Source organism: Coregonus lavaretus (genome assembly GCF_964263955.1).
Source record: "Coregonus lavaretus genome assembly, chromosome: 39".
Lineage (NCBI taxonomy): Eukaryota > Metazoa > Chordata > Actinopteri > Salmoniformes > Salmonidae > Coregonus > Coregonus lavaretus.
The window spans coordinates 9516401-9538914 of record NC_140026.1 but is presented as its reverse complement, the minus strand read 5'-3'; the positions used below and the strand labels follow the sequence as shown (position 1 = coordinate 9538914).

At 43.1% G+C, this 22514-nt stretch overlaps 1 protein-coding gene across 1 annotated transcript; it reads left to right on the top strand.

Annotated features, from left to right (window-relative positions):
* Positions 1–24: 24 nt before the first annotated feature.
* Positions 25–10869, top strand: LOC311112946 (uncharacterized protein). Its single transcript, XM_084156083.1, has 3 exons — positions 25–180; positions 6643–7092; positions 9556–10869. The coding sequence occupies exons 2-3, from the start codon at positions 6648–6650 to the stop codon at positions 10839–10841; spliced, it is 1731 nt and encodes a 576-aa protein (XP_084012209.1). The 5' UTR covers positions 25–180; positions 6643–6647; the 3' UTR covers positions 10842–10869.
* Positions 10870–22514: the final 11645 nt, after the last annotated feature.

The following is a 22514-nucleotide window of genomic DNA, read 5'->3' as shown; positions in this document are numbered from 1 at the left end:
AGAAGAAGACGCGTCAAAATACCCATAAAACCTAGCGGTAAAACAAGGAAATGGTTGTAAATGTTTTTTCCGACATTAATTTTTCACATCGTGAGTTGTACAAACACTTCAAATTAAGTGTGAGTTTGATGTAGCCTTTGCGTGACGTTTTGATAACCGTGTAATTCTCTCTCAAACAAGGTGAGTTTTATCAATATATTGGCATCAATTTACTCTCAAATTAGAAATGCTAATTAGCGACAGAAGACCTCAGCAAGAGTACAAATTCCTGCAGAAAGCTCGTACCTTTTTTTTTTTACATCATGCAGGTTTCTCCGATCAAATAGCCTAACCTAAATGGCGCCCAATCAAATAAAAAGTGCGCTGTCATGTTTGTATTCGTACATTTTTAACAAGCTGTTCTTAGCGAAAAATGAAATACTTTTACATTTCCTACTGTGTAAACACATTGCAAATAGGCTCAAGATAACTCCTGATAAAGTTGGGTAGTTGAAATTCAGAGCTTAAATAGCCAAATTGATTAGTCACAGGAATCAGGACTAATAAAGCCAACGCAATGGCCTGTTTTACAACGGGTGGGCACATTCCATTGTAGCCGACATGGTAGGCTACACCCCCAGTTAGCACGGAGTCAACGTCTTATTTAGGTGTTTTATAAACGGTAGGCTTTCATAAAATTCAATTTCAGTCAACCCTGTAGGCTACACCTCATTAAGCACGGATCGACGCCGATGCCTTTTGGAAGTATTTTATTTTGGTGCAGTTCCTTGATTTCAACGTCCACGGACATTGGTTTTAGGTCTGATCTGGAGTAAATCTGAACCAATCATAGACATCTATATTTGGTTCCGATTTGGTGCAGTCCAGACCGCCTTGATTTCAACTTCCACGGACATTGATTTTTGGACGTCTATGAAGCAATCATAGACGTCATGATGTTGATGCATGATGCTTCTTTGTTTACAATATGACCAAGCAGAGCAGATTATTATTTGAGCCATGAATAAATAATGAGCAGTTATTTAAGATGATAGAGGTCCTGCCATCCAGGACCTCTATACCAGGCAGTGTCAGAGGAAGGCCCTAAAAACTCCAGCCACCCTAGTCATAGACTGTTCTCTCTGCTACCGCACGGCAAGCGGTACCTGAGCGCCAAGTCTAGGTCCAAAAGGCTTAACAGCTTCTACCCCCAAGCCATAAGACTCCTGAACATCTAATCAAATGGCTACCCGGACTATTTGCGTTATTCCCCCCACCCCCTCTTTTATGCTGCTGCAACTGTTTATTATCATTACATTTACATTTTAGTCATTTAGCAGACGCTCTTATCCAGAGCGACTTACAGGAGCAATTAGGGTTAAGTGCCTTGCTCAAGGGCACATTAACGTCATTTAGCAGACGCTCTTAGCCAGAGCGACTCACAAATTGGTGCGTTCACCCTATAGCCAGTGGGATAACCACTTTACAATTTGGGGCGGGGGCGGGGGGGGTTAGAAGGAATTATTATCTATGCATAGTCACTTTAACTCTACCTACATGTACCTCGACTAACCTGTGCCCCCGCACATTGACTCTGTACTGGTACCCCCTGTATATAGCCTCCCTACTGTTATTTTACTGCTGCTCTTTTAATTATTTTTTATATAACACTTATTTTTCTTAACTGCATTGTTGGTTAAGGGCTTGTAACTAAGCATTTCACTGTAAGGTCAATACCCGTTGTATTCGGTGCATGTGACAAATGACACATCAAATACTTCTTTCTCTATAAGCCAATATGTCATTTTTCGGCTTACTGTATTGCTTTGGGGGCTATGGCATGGGTGGAGTAGGAAGTGTTGCTGGCATATAGACCTCAGTACCCATGGGTGGGTGGGGGGGGGGGGAAATACCATGCAAGGATGTATAGATTCTACAGACCCTATTGAGTAATCCCAACCCCACTTTTACTTTGGCACCGAGAATAGTTATCTCTATAAACCAAAATGCATTTCATATATTGTATTGGGGAAATTTATTTGATCTTGGAACATGTTTTGAAACCCAAATATAATGCAAATATCACTTGTTAATGCTTAGACAATTATTGTTCATATATCATGAACAAATACAGGTTAATGACTAAAATGTAAATGTATTACGGGGGACTTTTTATTTAGAACGTTTTCGAAATTCCGTGACCCGGAAGTACTTTTTTAGTGTCGTTGACGAGCCGCTGGTATAATTTGTTTTGTTTGTGAACACAATTCTTTCTTCGTGGATGAAGCCATTCTAGCTGAATATCTCTCAAAAGACTCAATGTCTAAACTACAGTCGTTTTGTGTGTTTTTAAATGAGCGCTTAATGACGGATGATGTGGAGATTTTCGGGGCAGTTGAGAAAACGGTAGTGGAGTACCAGGAGGAGAATGATCAGCTACGGAGACTACTGAGGATCACTCCGGAGATAAAATTATGCAGAATCGGTACATATGTAGATTTGCTGTTTGCTGGCTATAGTTCTAGTCAAACAGTGATCACCATTTTAATCTGTTAAAGAACAGTTATCTACTGTATATTTTACCATGAATAGATTAAAAGGTTGACTTCACGAAAAGCGTCTTGTCAAGGAAGTGAGTTTGTGTTAATACAACGTCCTTCACAACAGCTCTGCCTGGGAAGCGCAAGAAGTATGAATGCCCTGACTTCTGCAGAGGCCTTTTCACCGTAAAATGCTGCAAGGCCGACGCAAACGTAGCACATGGGGGATGTGTGCAACTTACTCCTCAGCCTTACGTGTCCCGCTTGCATTGCTTCATTAGCTAGGCTAAGATGCTTGAGGACTGCGGTCAAGTGTGTTTGTGCCCGAGTTCGAGCCCAGGTATGGGCCGAATCGGGAGGAAGTGGTACTCGCTATGAAAGCAGCGTGACGTCCTTTACACAGACGTTGGATTGACCATGCAGCACCTTTTTTAAGGCACCGGTGGTGTATTAATGAGGGGATTCTATTAAACTGCGCAGGGTTGAACTGGCTATGGCTGCTAAAAAAAAAAGAACAGTAATTTGCTCCACTCATGTTGTCAACCATTTTTAAAATGGTGCATTGTTCAGAAACATACTATTTTCCATAAAATAAATGTTAGAATTTTCAAACTAGTTTTCATTGGGAAGGCAGATAAAACATTTTTTAAAAAAGTTTTTAAAAAAGCAATCACAGAATCCTACTCATTACTCCACATGCTTAACCTACGCCACGTCACTTTTGTTTTGAGGGGACTTCGCGGTTGGCCAGAACACGGCACCTGGCTCACGCCCGAGAGGCAGCCCAGTTCCAAATCTAATGCAATCAAAGCTAACCCGGTTCACTTGGAGCTACCCCATTCATAGACGCGAACTGCTTTAACGCCTATTGACGATAGTGGGGGTGTTTTGTTAAGAGCCCCTCTTGCTGTAAACATCTAACACGCATCGCTTGCGGTACTGTTTTGTAAATGTATATTTCATATCAGATAAAATACTACCGGCCTTTATAGGGCTATTAGTGTTCCCACGCGGTCGTAAAAATCGCAAACGGCCACCTGGCCAAGGAATGGCGCCCTTTGTGAAAAGGTATATGAAAGTTATATGACAAACAGTACCATACACTCTGAATGACCTAACATTATTAATCCCACATTGGTCTTTCAGTCAGGGAATCCCTAGCGGTACTGTGCAGTAGGCTAATAGTGGGCCTACTATTGAAACGATCAAAATGACAAAAAACAGGTTTTTAGAAAATACAAAATGGAAATATTACATTTACATAAGTATTCTGACCCTTTACTCAGTACTTTGTTGATGCACCTTTGGCGGTGATTACAGCCTCGAGGCTTCTTGAGCATGATGCTACAAGCTTGGCACACCTGTATTTGGGGAGTTTATCCCATTATTCTCTGCAGATCATCTCAAGCTCTGTCAGGTTGGATGGGGAGCGTCGCTGCACAGCCGTTTTCAGGTCTCTTTATAGACGTTTGATCGGGTTCAAGTCCGGGCTCTGGCAGGGCCACTCAAGGACATTCAGAGACTTGTCCTGAAGCCACTCCTGTATTGTCTTGGCTGTGTGCTTAGGGTTCATTGTCCTGTTGGGAGGTGAACCTTCACCCCAGTCTGAGGTCCTGAGCGCTCTGGATCAGGTTTTCATCAAGGATCTCTCTATACTTTGCTCCATTCATCTTTCCCTCAATCCTGACTAGTCTCCCAGTCCCTGCTGCTGAAAAACATCCCCACAGCATGATCCTGCCACCACAAGCCTTCACCGTAGGGATGGTGCCAGGTTTCCTCCAGACGTGACGCTCGGCATTCAGGCCAAAGAGTTGAGTCTTGGTTTCATCAGACCAGATGGTCTTGTTTCTTATGGTCTGAGAGTCTTTAGGTGCCTTTTGGCAAACGTCAAGCGGTCTGTCATGTGCCTTTTACTGAGGAGTAGCTTCCTTCTGGCCACTTCCATAAAAGCCTGATTGGTGGAGTGCTGCAGAGATGGTTGTGCTTCTGGAAGGTTCTCCCATCTCCACAGAGGAACTCTGATGCGCTGTCAGAGTGACCATCGGGTTCGTGGTCACCTCCCTGACCAAGGCCCTTCTCCCCCGATTGCTCAGTTTGGCCGGGCGGCCAGCTCTAGGAAGAGTCTTGGTGGTTCCAAACATCTTCCATTGAAGAATGATGGAGGCCACCGTGCTCAATTTCCAGTCTCATAGCAAAGGGTCTGAATACTTATGTAAATAAGCTATTTATTTTATACATTTGCCAACATTTCTAGAAAAGTGTTTTCGCTTTGTCATTATGGGGTATTGTGTGTAGATTGAGGAACATTATTTAATCAATTTTAGAAAAAAGGCTGTAACGTAACAATGTGGAAGAAGTCAATGGGTCTGAATACGAATGCACTGTGTATAGATTTGTTTGTTGTGTAGTTACCTTTTAATTCAACTGTGTACCTAGCACTGTTAGTGCTGTGTCTGTATCACATGAGCTACAGTTTGCTTAACACTGGATTGATGCAAATAATCATGATATCATTCTGCCAGGTAGACGTAGGCTACTTTGTAGCTAGTTTACATTTATTTTGGGAACACCTTCCAATCTACCAGAAGACGGTTAGGCCCATCGCTATATATTTTTCGTAGGCCTACCGCTGTGCTGCCCCTTAAAATGCGAAGAGAATCATTTATGTTTATCAACATTTTAAGCTAAACATTCTGATCTGTTCCACTACACCACTGGCTGTGCGTCACCCACGAACGTGTGTCACAATGGGCTCCGCAGCTTTAGACTCTGCTTTAATCCACCCGCTCTACGTCACTTGTTTTGTGACGACTTCGCCGTTGACCAGGAGGCAGCCCGGTTCTAAAACAAATGCAGTTGCTTTTCACACTGTGCAAAGTCCGCTCAGCCAGGTCATCTCCCGTCTGGACTACTGCAACTCGCTGTTGGCTGGGCTCCCTGCCTGTGCCATTAAACCCCTACAACTCATCCAGAATGCCGCAGCCCGTCTGGTGTTCAACCTTCCCAAGTTCTCTCACGTCACCCCCCTCCTCCGCACACTCCACTGGCTTCCAGTTGAAGCTCGCATCCGCTACAAGACCATGGTGCTTGCCTATGGAGCAGTGAGGGGAACGGCACCTCTGTACCTTCAGGCTCTGATCAGTCCCTACACCCAAACGAGGACATTGCGTTCATCCACCTCTGGCCTACTGGCTCCCCTTCCTCTGCGGAAGCATAGCTCCCGCTCAGCCCAGTCAAAACTGTTCGCTGCTCTGGCACCCCAATGGTGGAACAAGCTCCCTCACGACGCCAGGACAGCGGAGTCACTCACCACCTTCCGGAGACATTTGAAACCCCACCTCTTTAAGGAATACCTGGGATAGGATAAAGTATTCCTTCTAACCCCCCCCCCCCCCCCCCCCCCCCCCCCAAATTGTAAAGTGGTTATCCCACTGGCTATAGGGTGAACGCACCAATTTGTGAGTCGCTCTGGCTAAGAGCGTCTGCTAAATGACGTTAATGTGCCCTTGAGCAAGGCACTTAACCCTAATTGCTCCTGTAAGTCGCTCTGGTTAAGAGCGTCTGCTAAATGACTAAAATGTAAAATGTAAATGTAAATCTTAATCGAACCCCCCTTAATCACTTGTGTCAAGTGAAAAATGGCCTCTCCCACGTGTGTAAATGTTTGTGTCTCGTTTGGGTCGCGCTGACTGACGCTGTCGTCTCCTTCTGATGCTGCAGCTAACATGGCGTAACAGACTTTTTTTAAGACACTGTTGCCTTCCAAATCTAGGATGAAGGAAGTATCGCCAAGTATGACTGGTTGATAGTTGTTTTACCTTTTATTGACAATGGAACCTCTGCTCAACCTCAGGCACAAGCTTTAACTGCCGCTGGAGGTTTGAGTCCGCTTGGCTATATAGTCCTTCCTGTAGCTCAGTTGGTGTGGCTTGCATCGCCAGGGTTGTGGGTTCGATTCCCACGGGGGGCCAGTATGAAAAATGTATGCACTCACTTAACTGTAAGTCGCTCTGGATAAGAGCGTCTGCTAAATGATTAAAATGTAAAAAAAAAAATGATTTAAGTGTTCTATTTAATTCTGTGCTATATAGATAACCTCTGCTCCTCCTCTCCTTCCCTCCAGACTCCATGCAGCTCTCTGTCTCTGAAGAGGAGGTTCCCCCTGAGCAGCAGCACTGTGAGCAGGAGTGGAGCCCCAGTCTGGGGCAGGAGGACCCAGAGCCCACACAGATTAAAGAGGAACAGGAGGAACTCAGGACCAGTCAGGAGGAAGAGCAGCTTCAAGGGCTCTTTGATACCAAAGACTCCATATTCACTCCTTCCTGTGTGAAAATTAAATGTGATCAGGAGGACCCACTTCACGAAGCCATACTAGCTGAATACCCAACTCTCAGTCCACTGAAAATGTCTAAACTACAGTTGTTGCGTGTGTTTTTAAATGAGCGTTTAACGGCATCTGCTGCGATTGAGATTTTCAGTGCAGTTGAGAAAACAGTATTGGAGTACCAGGAGGAGAATGATCTGCTACGGAGACTGCTGCGGATCACTCCGGAAATACAATTATGTCGAATAGGTTCGTATTTAGATATCCTGAAACTGTAGCTACAGATCTACTCAATAAACTGTTTAGGCTTTCAATGATCAACAATTTGAAGAAGTTGTTTTTTACTGTGAATGGATAAAAGTAGCACTGACGACGTGCCCAATGCTTTCCCTTACTTGGACAGCAGCGTCACACATTTTTCCACTGACGAATGTTGAATACAATTCTATTAGAATTTACTCTGATCTTCCATAAAGTTGGTCCTTATGTTGGCCTTCTGACTACAATGAAACAGTGGAGTTATTCAAATCAAATCAAATTGTATTGGTCACATGCGCCGAATACAACAGGTGCAGACATTACAGTGAAATGCTTACTTACAGCCCTTAACCAACAGTGCATTTATTTTAAACAAAAAAAGTAAGAATAAAACAACAACAAAAAAAGTGTTGAGAAAAAAAGAGCAGAAGTAAAATAAAGTGACAGTAGGGAGGCTATATATACAGGGGGGTACCGTTGCAGAGTCAATGTGCGGGGGCACCGGCTAGTTGAGGTAATATGTACATGTGGGTAGAGTTAAAGTGACTATGCATAAATACTTAACAGAGTAGCAGCAGCGTAAAAAGGATGGGGTGGGGGGGCAGTGCAAATAGTCCGGGTAGCCATGATTAGCTGTTCAGGAGTCTTATGGCTTGGGGGTAGAAGCTGTTGAGAAGTCTTTTGGACCTAGACTTGGCACTCCGGTACCGCTTGCCGTGCGGTAGCAGAAAGAACAGTCTATGACTAGGGTGGCTGGAGTCTTTGACAATTTTGAGGGCCTTCCTCTGACACCGCCTGGTATAGAGGTCCTGGATGGCAGGAAGCTTTGCCCCAGTGATGTACTGGGCCGTACGCACTACCCTCTGTAGTGCCTTGCGGTCGGAGGCCAAGCAGTTGCCATACCAGGCGGTGATGCAACCAGTCAGGATGCTCTCGATGGTGCAGCTGTAGAATTTTTTTGAGGATCTGAGGACCCATGCCAAATCTTTTTAGTCTCCTGAGGGGGAATAGGCTTTGTCGTGCCCTCTTCACGACTGTCTTGGTGTGTTTGGACCATGATAGTTTGTTGGTGATGTGGACACCAAGGAACTTGAAGCTCTCAACCTGTTCCACTACAGCCCCGTCGATGAGAATGGGGGCGTGCTCAGTCCTATTTTTTTTTCCTGTAGTCCACAATCATCTCCTTTGTCTTGGTCACGTTGAGGGAGAGGTTGTTTACCTGGCACCACACGGCCAGGTCTCTGACCTCCTCCCTATAGGCTGTCTCATCGTTGTCGGTGATCAGGCCTACCACTGTTGTGTCGTCGGCAAACTTAATGATGGTGTTGGAGTCGTGCCTGGCCATGCAGTCATGGGTGAACAGAGAGTACAGGAGGGGACTGAGCACGCACCCCTGAGGGGCCCCCGTGTTGAGGATCAGTGTGGCAGATGTGTTGTTACCTACCCTTACCACCTGGGGGCGGCCCGTCAGGAAGTCCAGGATCCAGTTGCAGAGGGAGGTGTTTAGTCCCAGGATCCTTAGCTTAGTGATGAGCTTAGAGGGCACTATGGTGTTGAATGCTGAGCTGTAGTCAATGAATAGCATTCTCATGTAGGTGTTCCTCTTGTCCAGGTGGGAAAGGGCAGTGTGGAGTGCGATAGAGATTGCATCATCTGTGGATCTGTTGGGGCGGTATGCAAATTGGAGTGGGTCTAGGGTTTCTGGGATTATGCTGTTGATGTGAGCCATGACCAGTCTTTCAAAGCACTTCATGGCTACAGACGTCAGTGCTACGGGTCGGTAGTCATTTAGGCAGGTTATCTTAGAGTTCTTGGGCACGGGGACTATGGTGGTCTGCTTGAAACATGTTGGTATTACAGACTCAGTCAGGGACATGTTGAAAATGTCAGTGAAGACACTTGCCAGTTGGTCAGCACATGCTCGGAGTACACGTCCTGGTAATCCGTCTGGCCCTGCGGCCTTGTGAATGTTGACCTGCTTAAAAGTCTTACTCACATCGGCTACGGAGAGCGTGATCACATAGTCATCCGGAACAGCTGGTGCTCTCATGCATGCTTCAGTGTTGCTTGCCTCGAAGCGAGCATAGAAGTGGTTTATTCAACGTCCATTTTGATTAGCTGAGGATGATGATTTGGTCAATTGTGAAAAGTTTTATCTAGAAACAATTGATCCTTGATTGTGATACGGTTTTGGAAACCTTGAACACTCAACGTAATTATCATCCAAAATAACTTTACAAATACAAAAGATACTGATACCAAAGACTCCATATTCACTCCTTAGCTGTTTTACCACACATTTCCACAGAGATTTTTGTGTAACACAGCTTTGAGACTGTTTATTTGTGTTCCTTCTCGAGGTTCCATTAGCTAAACATTTGAAATATTATTGTGCACCCAGGCATGTCTAAAGAGTGTATTGGTAACCTCTGCTCCTCCTCTCCTTCCCTCCAGACTCCCTGCAGCTCTCTGTCTCTGAAGAGGAGGTTCCCCCTGAGCAGCAGCACTGTGAGCAGGAGTGGAGCCCCAGTGTGGGGCAGGAGGACCCAGAGCCCACACAGATTAAAGAGGAACAGGAGGAACTCTGGATCAGTCAGGAGGAAGAGCAGCTTCAAGGGTTGGAGGCTGATACCAAAGACTCCATATTCACTCCTTCCTGTGTGAAAAGTGAATGTGATCAGGAGGACCCACTTCAGTCATTGACTCTTCCCCAAACCCAGACTGTGGAGAACAGAGAGAGTGACTCTAAACCAGTGGATCTCAAACCTTTTGGCACTGGGACCCACCTAAAGGGTCTCTACATTCCCTGTGACCCTCCAGATAATCAAAACAATGCCTCCAGCCACCGCTCAGCCGTAAGCAGCGACCCAGTAGGACTTGACAGCAGTCCACTATTGGATCCCAGTTTAACATTGGGGGAACACCATTCCAAACCCAGCACCACGTCTAGAAAAACTCACAGCTGCTGTGACTGTGGGAAAAGCTTCAGTATCAAGAAGCATCTAACCAGGCATAAACTGACTCACACAGGAGAGAAACCATTTAGCTGTGGTGACTGTGGCAAAAGCTTCTTTTTGAGGTATAACCTAACCATGCACATACGGACTCACACCAGAGAGAAACCATTTAGCTGTGGTGACTGTGGGAAGAGCTTCAGTCTCAAGCATACCCTAACCAATCATATACTTACTCACACAGGAGAGAAACCATTTAGCTGTGGTGACTGTGGGAAAAGATTCAGTCAGAAGAAACTCTTAACCAAGCATATACGAACTCATACAGGAGAGAAACCATTTAGCTGTGGTGACTGTGGGAAAAGCTTTAGTCAGAAGGGACACTTAACCATGCATGTGCGAACTCACACAGGAGAGAAATCATTTAGCTGTGGTGACTGTGGGAAAAGCTTCAGTCAGAAGGGGCACTTAACCATGCATATACGAACTCACACAGGAGAGAAACCATTTAGCTGTAGTGACTGTGAGAAAAGCTTCAGTCATAAGGGAGATTTGAATAAGCATATACTGACTCACACAGGAGAGAAACCATTTAGCTGTGGTGACTGTGGGAAAAGCTTCAGTCTCAAGAATAGCCTAACCAAGCATATACTGACTCACACAGGAGAGAAACAACATGGCTGCTCAGTCTGTGGTAAAAGATTCATTCAGAAGACGAATCTGCTGAGGCATGTCAAAAACAACCACAAAGAAAGAGAAGATGAAGGAACAAAGAAAGGAAATTAGGACAGAGAGACTAAGAGTATTGAGATACACCCAGAGTGTTCTAAGAGAGTATTGAGATACACCCAAGATCACCTGTGGACTCTAACTGGTCCTCCTTATCCTGCTCAGTCCAATGTCACGCTAATGATCTAATCTATCTATGTCCCTGTTGCTACTTTGTTAATTAAAGGGGCAATCGGAGGTGTAAACTACAATTCAAGATTTGGCTAGTTAGCCAGTTAGCCAGTTAGCTTAGTTAGCCAGTTAGCCAGTTAGCTTAGTTAGCCAGTTAGCTTAGTTAGCCAGTTAGCTTAGTTAGCCAGTTAGCCAGTTAGCTTAGTTAGCCAGTTAGCCAGTTAGCTTAGTTAGCCAGTTAGCTTAGTTAGCCAGTGAATTAATTTATTTGAAATGTTTTGGTGGGGGTAGATCAGCTTTAATATTGCATATTATTATTATTATTATTATTATTATTATTATTATTTAAAACCTTTATTTAACTAATAAATTTAGCTTCCATCAATAATTGTCTGCATTTCCAACCCCCCATTTATTTATTTATATATATACTCACACACACACACATTACCGTTCAGAAGTTTGGGGTCACTTAGAAATGTCCTTGTTTTCCATGAAAACATACATGAAATGAGTTTGAATAGGAAATATAGCAAAATGAATAGGAAATGTAGTCATTGACAAGGTTAGAAATAATGATTTTTAATTGAAATAATTATTGTGTCCTTCAAACTTTGCTTTCGTCAAATAATCCTCAATTTGCAGCAATTACAGCCTTGCAGACCTTTGGCATTCTAATTGTCAATTTGTTGAGGTAATCTGAAAAGATTTCACCCCATGCTTCCTGAAGCACCTCCCACAAGTTGGATTGGCTTGATGGGCACTTCTTACGTACCATACGGTCAAGCTGCTCCCACAACAGCTCAATAGGGTTGAGATCCGGTGACTGTGCTGGCCACTCCATTATAGACAGAATACCAGCTGACTGCTTCTTCCCTAAATAGTTATTGCGTAGTTTGGAGCTGTTATTTGGGTCATTGTCCTGTTGTAGGAGGAAATTGGCTCCAATCAAGCGCCGTCCACAGGGTATGGCATGGCGTTGCAAAATGGAGTGATAGCCTTCCTTTTTCAAGATCCCTTTTACCCTGTACAAATCTCCCACTTTACCACCACCAAAGCACCCCCAGACCATCACATTGCCTCCACCATGCTTGACAGGTGGCATCGAGCATTCCTCCAGCATCTTTTCATTTGTCTGCGTCTTACAAATGTTCTTCTTTGTGATCCGAACACCTCAAACTTCGATTCGTCTGTCCATAACTTTTTTCCCAATCTTCCTCTGTCCAGTGTCTGTGTTCTTTTTGCCATCTTAATCTTTTATTTTTATTGGCCAGTCTGAGATATGGCTTTTTCTTTGTATCTTTGCCTAGGTCAGCATCCCGGAGTCGCCTCTTCACTGTTGACGTTGAGACTGGTGTTTTGCAGATACTATTTAATGAAGCTGCCAGTTGAGGACCTGTGAGGCGTCTGTTTCTCAAACTAGACACTCATGTATTTGTCCTCTTGCTCAGTTGTGCACCGGGGCCTCCCACTCCTCCTTCTATTCTGGTTAGAGCCCGTTTGCGCTGTTCTGTGAAGGGAGTAGTACACAGCGTTGTTCGAGATCTTCAGTTTCTTGGCAATTTCTCGCATGGAATAACCTTCATTTCTCAGAACAAAGAATAGACTGACGAGTTTCAGAAGAAAGTTATTTGTTTCTGGCCATTTTGAGCCTGTAATCGAACCCACAATTGCTGATGCTCCAGATACTCAACTAGTCTCAAGAAGGACAGTTTTATTGCTTCTTTAATCAGCACAACAGTTTTCAGCTGTGCTAACATAATTGCAAAAAGGTTTTCTAATGATCAGTTAGCCTTTTAAAATGATAAACTTGGATTAGCAAACACAACGTGCCATTGGAACACAGGACTGATGGTTGCTGATAAAGGGCCTCTGAACGCCTATGTAGATATTCCATTGAAAATCAGCCGTTTCCAGCTACAATAGCCATTTACAACATTAACAATGTCTACACTGTATTTCTGATCAATTTGATGTTATTTTAATGGCCCAAAAAATTGCTTTTCTTTTGAAAACAAGGACATTTCTAAGTGACCCCAAACTTTTGAACGGTAGTGTAACTTTAACCCATTTTATAAGAGATTCTCCAAAATTGAAATATTCCATCAAAAGCCTTTTCAAAGTCAGTTATCAATACTAGGCCTGGTTTCCCAGATTTTTCATAGTGTTCTATTGTTTCCAGTACTTGCCTTATATTATCTCCAATGTATCGTCCATGTAAAAAAACCTGTCTGATTAGATTGAATAATGTCCGACAATACCTTTTTTAATTCTATGCGCTATACATTTTGCTAGAATTTTCACATCACGACACTGAAGTGTAAGGGGCCTCCAATTTTTTTAATGGACTGGATCTTTATATTTACCACTTGGGTCCTGTTTCAGTAATAATGAAATCAGACCTTCTTGTTGAGTATCTGATAATCTACTATTTTTATAGGAGTGGTTAAAACATGCTATTAACGGTCCTCTGAGTATATCAAAAATGTTTGATATACCTTGACTAGTATGCCATCCAACCTTTGGAGTTTTACCGGACTTAAAGGCTTTAATTGCATCAAGAAGTTCCTCTTCTGTAATTTGGCATTCACACGAGTCTTTCTGTACAGGTGTTAATTTTACATTTATTAACGGAAAAAAAATCCATACAATTAACATCGGTTAGTCGAGACGAAGGAGACTGAAACGAAAACATATGCTTAAAGTACTTTGCTGCTTCTTTCAAAATATTGTTTGGTGAATCATGGTTGACTCTGTCATTTGTAACTAGTTTCAGTAAATAATTTTTGGTAGCATTTCTATGTTGAAGATAAGAAATTATTTGGTGCATTTTTTCCCCCATATTCCATCCAGTTGGCTTTATTTTATAGTATATAACACTTGATCTTTCTTGAATGAGTTCCTCACTTTCTTTTTTCCTCTAACTTATTCTGTGCCTCTATAGTACTGTTTTTATTGCTATCTATCTGTTCTGTTAGTCCTTCCATTTCCTTTATTAATATGGACTCTTTTGATCTAAAAATGCTTTTGTTTTAGAGATGAGTACTGAATTGCATGGCCTCTAAAGGCACATTTGAAAGTGTCCCACACAATAAGGGGATCTGCTGTAACTATGTTATGTCGTAAAAGTCAGTCAGTTATAAATTATTCTGTCCTGGTTAAAAACAAGTTATCATCCAATAGGCTTTGGTTACATTTCCAATATCCTCGCCCACGTGGAAATTCTGTAAGAGGAATGTATATGCCAATTATTTGATGGTCCGACCGCATTCTGTCCCCTAGCAACACGTTTTTAAACTTTTGGTGCCAACGAGAATGCCATGAGAAAGTAGTGAAGACGACTAGCTTGACTGAACCTCCGCCAGATAACAAAATATTCAGAAATAAACTTTTATTTTGAGAAAGATGAGCACCAAATGGGCGTGGTCTTATTGCCTCAACAACCGAAATACGTATGTGAGTGTAGATTTCTTTAGTGAATCAGAAAATCAATAGTTATTTCTGGTTGCTTATCAAAGTTATCTGGCTCATTGATCCTGCTTTGTAGTGGACCCCTCTGCAGTTAAAACAAGAACAAAGTGGGAAACCTGCCACTGTTTTGGTAAACAACTGAGGGGTGGGGTTGGAGAAATGTAAACTCTCATATTCAGACAGATCTTTGGATGCCAGGACTGATCACCCATATAATAGTTTTAACCATGTTATGAGGCTATACAGTGTTTGTTAGCAATTTACATTGTTTACAAACAATAGAGTAAAACATGCTTAGCATTTTAGGTTCAGATGTATTTTGTGTTCTGGTGGGGTGTGACTGTCAAAAGTCCAAAAATGGATGTACCAATCACAGATTGCCCCTTTTAAAACCCCCTAGAGTCAATTGATGCTGCTGTGCGTCACACAGTGACGTCATGTTGAATATTGAATAGCTCTCTGTGTGTGTGTGTATGCTAAAGGTTATATCATTTAATACCATATTGTAGTGGCTGCAGCTCAATCCCCTCTTTTTTTCGCTTATTCCATAACATGAGGCTTGTGAAAGAGACCTTTTTCTACACATGAGAACGATCCGGATAAGAAAATCATCACGGAATCATCTGTAAAACCCAAACCGTGTAAACTAGTATGTTACCAATATGGAAAGGGGAGATTTTGTTTGGCTCTACGACACAAGCGTCATGGCAGTCCTCTGAACTACTTCGTTTCGAAGAGGTAATTCTCACAAAACCGACTGTCCAGACCGAACTGTTGGAGCTATAAACCAATGTGTCACCGATGTCGCCAACTGTCACGAAGGCGAAAGGTGTCAGTTTTCCTGCTCTACAATGCACACGAGCTTCAGGGGAGTCGCCTGAAGATAATGCAGTACCAGTGCATAGTGTAAAATGTCTCAAAGGATAATGTGACCAAACATGGTTTTCTTATATCTCCTAGATATAGGACAGACACTTCAAAACCTTGTTCCTGTGATGGACATTTTCTTGTGTGTATGTGAACATGTGTTTAGCACGATGCTGCTTTGTAATAACCTGTCTTGGTTGGGTTCATGCGAGTGACTGGTTGAAGGAGTAAACCACACTATCGCTCATAAGCAATTTGGCAGAACATTGTTCTGGGACTAGATAGGCGATACAAGGTCTCAGCTTTGAGAGATGAAGCCTCGTGAGGTGTCAGTCACATGCAGGAACCAACGTTAATAATGAATAATGTAAATCATGCTTATATAACTTGTCTGTGTAGCAGTATATAAGGACTGAAAGGGAACGCCCCTTTCAGAATTTTCATCAAGCTTGTGTTGAGTTTGTGAACCTCTCAGCGTGTTAAATAAAGATTGATTCATTTACTTTGAGTGTGAGTCCTTTAGTGTTGAATTTCCACAACAGTTCTGGCGTCACGAACAGGTGATTGATCTTCTCGGTGTGATCCAGCAGTAAAGGTCTGCGAGGGAACGCCGGCGGCGCATTCTTTGGGAAGGCGTAAAGGGACATTTCCATCTCCCTAAAAGAGGACGAGGACCCGTCCCTAACAGACCTCCACTGCGGAACACACCTGGGGAGAAACACAGCATCAACGACACCTTGAAGGACGGTTCAACTGATTTCAGTAAGTCAACTTAATTGAAGTAATACATTGTTTTAGAAAGGATCCAAATTCTGTGTGAACTGGGCGAGTTCGGAGGAACATCGTTTATAACGTTATATAGGCATTCTGTGTGAACTGAATTTAATAACGTAGTCTAGTGTTCTGTGTGAATGCTCTTAAACTATGTAATAGTTAGCATATGGTAATAGTAATTAGGAAGGGAATATGTGTATGTGTGTGCGTGTCTTTGAATGCCTAAACAAGTTCTGTGTGGACTGTTCTTAGTTCTGTGTGGACTGTTCTTAGTTCTGTGTGGACTGTTCTTAGTTCTGTGTGGACTGTTCTTAGTTCTGTGTGGACTGTTCTTAGTTCTGTGTGGACTGTTCTTAGTTCTGTGTGAACTGTTCTTAGTTCTGTGTGAACTGTTCTTAGTTCTGTGTGGACTGTTCTTAGTTCTGTGTGAACTGTTCTTAGTTCTGTGTGGACTGTTCTTAGTTCTGTGTGAACTGTTCTTAGTTCTGTGTGGACTGTTCTTAGTTCTGTGTGAACTGTTCTTAGTTCTGTGTGAACTGTTCTTAGTTCTGTGTGGACTGTTCTTAGTTCTGTGTGAACTGTTCTTAGTTCTGTGTGAACTGTTCTTAGTTCTGTGTGAACTGTTCTTAGTTCTGTGTGGACTGTTCTTAGTTCTGTGTGAACTGTTCTTAGTTCTGTGTGGACTGTTCTTAGTTCTGTGTGGACTGTTCTTAGTTCTGTGTGGACTGTTCTTAGTTCTGTGTGAACTGTTCTTAGTTCTGTGTGGACTGTTCTTAGTTCTGTGTGGACTGTTCTTAGTTCTGTGTGAACTGTTCTTAGTTCTGTGTGAACTGTTCTTAGTTCTGTGTGGACTGTTCTTAGTTCTGTGTGAACTGTTCTTAGTTCTGTGTGGACTGTTCTTAGTTCTGTGTGAACTGTTCTTAGTTCTGTGTGGACTGTTCTTAGTTCTGTGTGAACTGTTCTTAGTTCTGTGTGGACTGTTCTTAGTTCTGTGTGAACTGTTCTTAGTTCTGTGTGGACTGTTCTTAGTTCTGTGTGGACTGTTCTTAGTTCTGTGTGGACTGTTCTTAGTTCTGTGTGGACTGTTCTTAGTTCTGTGTGGACTGTTCAAAGTTCTGTGTGGACTGTTCAAAGTTCTGTGTGGACTGATTGATAACGTTATATAGGGGTTCTGGGAGAATACCTAAGCAAGGGTTATATAGGCATTCTGGGAGAATACCTAAGTAGTTCAGGGAACGACATGAATGTTCTGCGAACTTCGTTTAGAATAGGGAAATATGTTCATTGATGCCCCCCGGACACAGATTATATCAAGAACATGATCACCTGGTACCTCTCAGGCTGACTGCGCTGTGCTGATCATTGCTGGTGGTGTGGATGTGAATATCTAAGAAAGTTCTGTGTGAACTGAACGAAGTCCCGTTTATATAGGCATTCTGGGAATAGCTTAAGTAGTTCAGGGAACTGCACGGAGTTCTGTGTGGACTTCGATTGATAACGTTGTATAGGGATTCTGTCTGAATGTGTGAACTGCATGAAGTTCTGTGTGGACTTCGATTGATAACATTGTATAGGGATTCTGTGTGAATACCGAAGCAAGTTATGTGTGAATTAAATATAGGAAAATAGTGAGGTGGTGTGTGAAAATAGCAAAGGAGAGAATGTAATTTACCAAATATGTTGTCCGAATAGAATATTAGTGTGAAGGATGATTTTGTGAATATCTAAACCCCTGTATTAGAAAAGAAAGAATGTAATTGACCAAATATGTTGTCCGAATAGAATATTAGTGTGAAGGATGAATTTGTGAATATCTAAACCCCTGTATTAGAAAATAAAGAAAGTAATTTACCAAATATGTTGTCCGAATAGAATATTAGTGAATATCATATTAATATTGAATATCCAATGGAGATTGGTGATAGTATATGCAGTAAATGTTGGGATGGATTAAAACACAAACGATTAATGAGTGGAGGGTGGACATTGGCCTCCCTGTGAACAGAAGTTATCATGTTTTGTTAAATCTGTAATTAAAACCTTTTTGTTGCTGATTAAGGCTTAGCAAAGTGAAAACGAACAATGTTTATTTTCTCTTTTAGGAGAGGATGGTGTGTCCTTATCTCTCCCTTTGAAATGTTCCCCCGAGGCTGTTGCCTTGGGAGAGCAGTTAGTGAAATTCTGCAGTTCTATTAAGTATAAAGGTACCCAGATCCAGCCATGAAGGGAGCTCCCAATTCAGTAAGGCCTGGCCATTTTTTTGTTTTGTTTTTGCCCTACGTCTTACCACACACACACCAGCACACGCACACACGACCCACCTGTTATGAATATTAGTTAGTGGTGTTAATACCGTGTCTGATTTATTGTGTGGGGTCTTTTTAATTTGGTTTTAGTGAGTTCTTCATGGGTTAGAGAGGATGTACCTTAAAGGGCACATACATTTATTTTTCTGAAGTAGCTATTGTCCGAATTCTGGTTGCACATATGTAAGTTCTCATGATAAGAAATTAACTGAGGCCTCCCGGGTAGCGCAGCGGTCTAAGGCACTGCATCGCAGAGCTAGCTGCGTTACTACAGATCCTGGTTCGATACCGGGCCGCGACCGGTAGACCCATGAGGCGATGCACAATTGGCCCAGCGTCAGGAGGGTTTGGCCGGCCGGAATGTCCTTGTCCCATCGCACTCTAGCGACTCCTGTGGCGGACCGGGCGCAGTGCACGCTGACACGGTCGCCAGGTGTACGGTGCTTCCTCCGACACATTGGTGCGGCTGGCTTCCGGGTTAAGCGCGCATTGTGTCAAGAAGCAGTGCGGCTTGGCCGGGTTGTGTTTCGGAGGACGCATGGCTCTCGACCTTCGCCTCTCCCGAGTCCGTACTGGAGTTGCAGCGATGGGACAATACTGTAACCACCAATTGGATATGCCGAAATCGGGGGGGAAAAGTGGGAAAGAAATGTACTGAAAAACCCAATATAAACCTGGTACACAGAATGTTTGAAATGTCTTTTAAATAATGAGTCTGAAGTACAGGGAAAGAACAGACTCACTTAATGGTGTTGAATGTCATCTGACCACTGTTCTGACTTTCTGGTGAGGCCTGATCACCCTCGCCAGAAAGGATAGAGACATTGGGTGAGATTTAAATATAATATGTAAATGCTGGTAAATATGAAGAAGTGTATTGTTGTTTGTTTTTGTTTTGTTTTTGTCTTGCTTCAATACAAATCTCACCAGATTGGGTTGCTGTATGGTGGGATGTTTCCCTAAGGGTTAGTCCTCTGACTCCCTGACCCTGAAACTCTGCGGTGAGGTCGCCAATATGATAGGGGAGTATACGCCAATTTGCAAAATGGTTTCAACATGTGTTGTTATTCTCTTTGACATTTGTTTTAGAAATGTTTATGAAGAATATTGGAAGTGTAATAATTGTCATACAGTGAATAGTTTGTCTGGATATCCTGAATCAGAAATACCCTAAACTGTCGTTCTGGTCTGTCCTCTCTCGGGGTTATGGCGATAGTGACTCCAGATGGTATCTAGATGCAAGGAAGGGATCATTCGACCGAGAACAGTGTGAGCCTCACCCCCTCTAACCGGCCGAAGTAATGGCGACAATGGCGTTCACTATGGTCCTTCACCACTTCTACCTGAGACCTGAGTCCGAGCCAGCAACCAGTCGAAGCTATCAACTGCCTTTTCCCTCAGGAGCGCCGCATGAGTCCGGAGACCGTTCACGTGGCGTGAGCATGGTGAGTGGTGTACTGGTCGTAAAATGGACAAGACGGAATGGACCGTAAAAGGGTTGTGGCGGCTCAGGTGAGACATTCGTCTGCTTGGGGAAATCAGATTATTTCCCCAGATATTGAAAATCGGGACATTATCAAGGGCCATCCACTTTGACAGGCGTTAGTTACATGTGTTGCCATGGGGAGGATGAAGTAGAAGAGACGCCAGAAGAACGAGTGCCGGGAAGGAGGGGTCAACCGTGCCCGTAATTGAGTTAGGGTTGCCCTAAATGTTTTATTTTTGGGGTATCAGGTTGATTTTCGGGGTCTACACACTGGGACATGTATAGTAATTTAGACAAAAAATGCATTGAGATACCGATCTGTCATTAACATGCAACTCGTGGCAGTGTAAGGCAGGGACAAACAGTGGCCGTGCTGAGAAAAGTTAATGCTGGGAATATAAGATGAATATAATGTATGTCAATGTTTAGTAATACATACTGTATATATATATTTCCCGTATGTAAATGTACATTCTGCCAGTGTCGGTGGTGTGCTAAGTTGAGGGCCTTGTGATAGACTCAACGTGAAGCACTAAGGACCGTCATTCTAAATAACTTATCAATAGTTGTAATTATGATTGGGAAAGGAGAGAAGGAGAGACGGAGTGCGTTGCCCCTAAACTGTGAGGAGAGCACAAAGTGAGGGGAGGGTGCACTGCTCATCCTGCAGGTGGTTTCTGAAACTAATTCAATATTTGTGAGAATCCAGTGACTCCAGGGAGGGTTCCTCCCAGGGAAACCTTTATCTTTCCGTGTCAGAAATATTATCAGAAAACACACTAGATTGTAACTTGGACTAACCATAATTAGGACGTTGATATTAGGGGCTTTGTGGTCCTTGCCCCAATCTCGTTCTCATCAAGGGGGGTGTGAAATTATGAAACATGTATTTTCTCTCTTCCCTGTTCAAGTCAATATGTATTCTAGTTGCCATGGAACATGCGAGTGACTAATTGACTTGAGCACGTTTTAGTATGTTTATAACTATATAAGTGGCCTAGCAGTAGTGATTAACGTGTTATGGGTTAGGTGGAATGATCTATGTGCAAATGTATTTGTGGTCAGAGGCAAAGCACATAAGGGGCCTGTCTCTGAGACAGAATGTTTCCATAAGGATGAGATAGGAGTCATGTGATAGAGCTAATACTATAGATAGTGAACTATTGCCCTATAGCACTGTATTAAAGCTTCACTGTTTTATATCATTAGATTATCTCAATATGTTATAGCTTCACTGTTTTATACCATAATATTATCTCTATGTTATAGCTTCACTGTTTTATATCATAATATTATCTCTGTTATAGCTTCACTGTTTTATATCATAATATTATCTCAATATGTTATAGCTTCACTGTTTTATATCATAATATTATCTCTATATGTTATAGCTTCACTGTTTTATATCATAATATTATCTCTATGTTATAGCTTCACTGTTTTATATCATAATATTATCTCTATATGTTATAGCTTCACTGTTTTATATCATTGTATTATCTCTGTTTTGCATCGTGATATTCACTTGAATAGGAATGGGTTGCTTATTCTAAAATAGCTGTTTGTGTATGAGTCTGGATAATTAACAATGGACTGAGGCAAGGTGCCAGAATGTATACTCCCTACTGATAAGAAGACCGGGAGATGTGTGGAGGAGTACAAAGGTTCTGGACTCGGGCGATAACACCACCTGCCTAGCCACAGAGATTATTTGGACGTTCTCAGTGGCGACCCGACATACAGGGAAGAGCCCCACCTTTTTTGAGCCCCGCCTTTCTAGCTAAAATAATAATAATTTGGGATGCCTGTTTTGCATGTTATTTGGCATGAATACGTGCCACATACCAGTTTGCAAACAATGTAAAAAAACAAAACAACAATGCATAAATAATTAACAGAGTAGCAGCAGCGTAAAAAAATGGGGTGGGGGTGCAAATAGTCCGGGTAGCCATGATTAGCTGTTCAGGAGTCTTATGGCTTGGGGGTAGAAGCTGTTGAGAAGCCTTTTGGACCTAGACTTGGCGCTCCGGTACCGCTTGCCGTGCGGTAGCAGAGAGAACAGTCTATGACTAGGGTGGCTGGAGTCTTTCACAATTCCTCTGACACCGCCTGGTATAGAGGTCCTGGATGGCAGGAAGCTTGGCCCCAGTGATGTACTGGGCCGTACGCACTACCCTCTGTAGTGGCTTGCGGTCGGAGGCCGAGCAGTTGCCATACCAGGCGGTGATGCAACAAGTCAGGATGCTCTCGATGGTGCAGCTGTATAACTTTTTGAGGATCTGAGGACCCATGCCAAATATTTTCAGTCTCCTGAGGGGGAATAGGCTTTGTCGTACCCTCTTCATGACTGTCTTGGTGTGTTTGGACCATGATAGTTTGTTGGTGATGTGGACACCAAGGAACTTGAAGCTCTCAACCTGTTCCACTACAACCCCGTCGACGAGAATGGGGGCGTGCTCAGTCCTCTTTCTTTTCCTGTAGTCCACAATCATCTCCTTTGTCTTGGTCACGTTGAGGGAGAGGTTGTTATCCTGGCACCACACGGCCAGGTCTCTGACCTCCTCCCTATAGGCTGTCTCATCGTTGTCGGTGATCAGGCCTACCACTGTTGTGTCGTCGGCAAACTTAATGATGGTGTTGGAGTCGTGCCTGGCC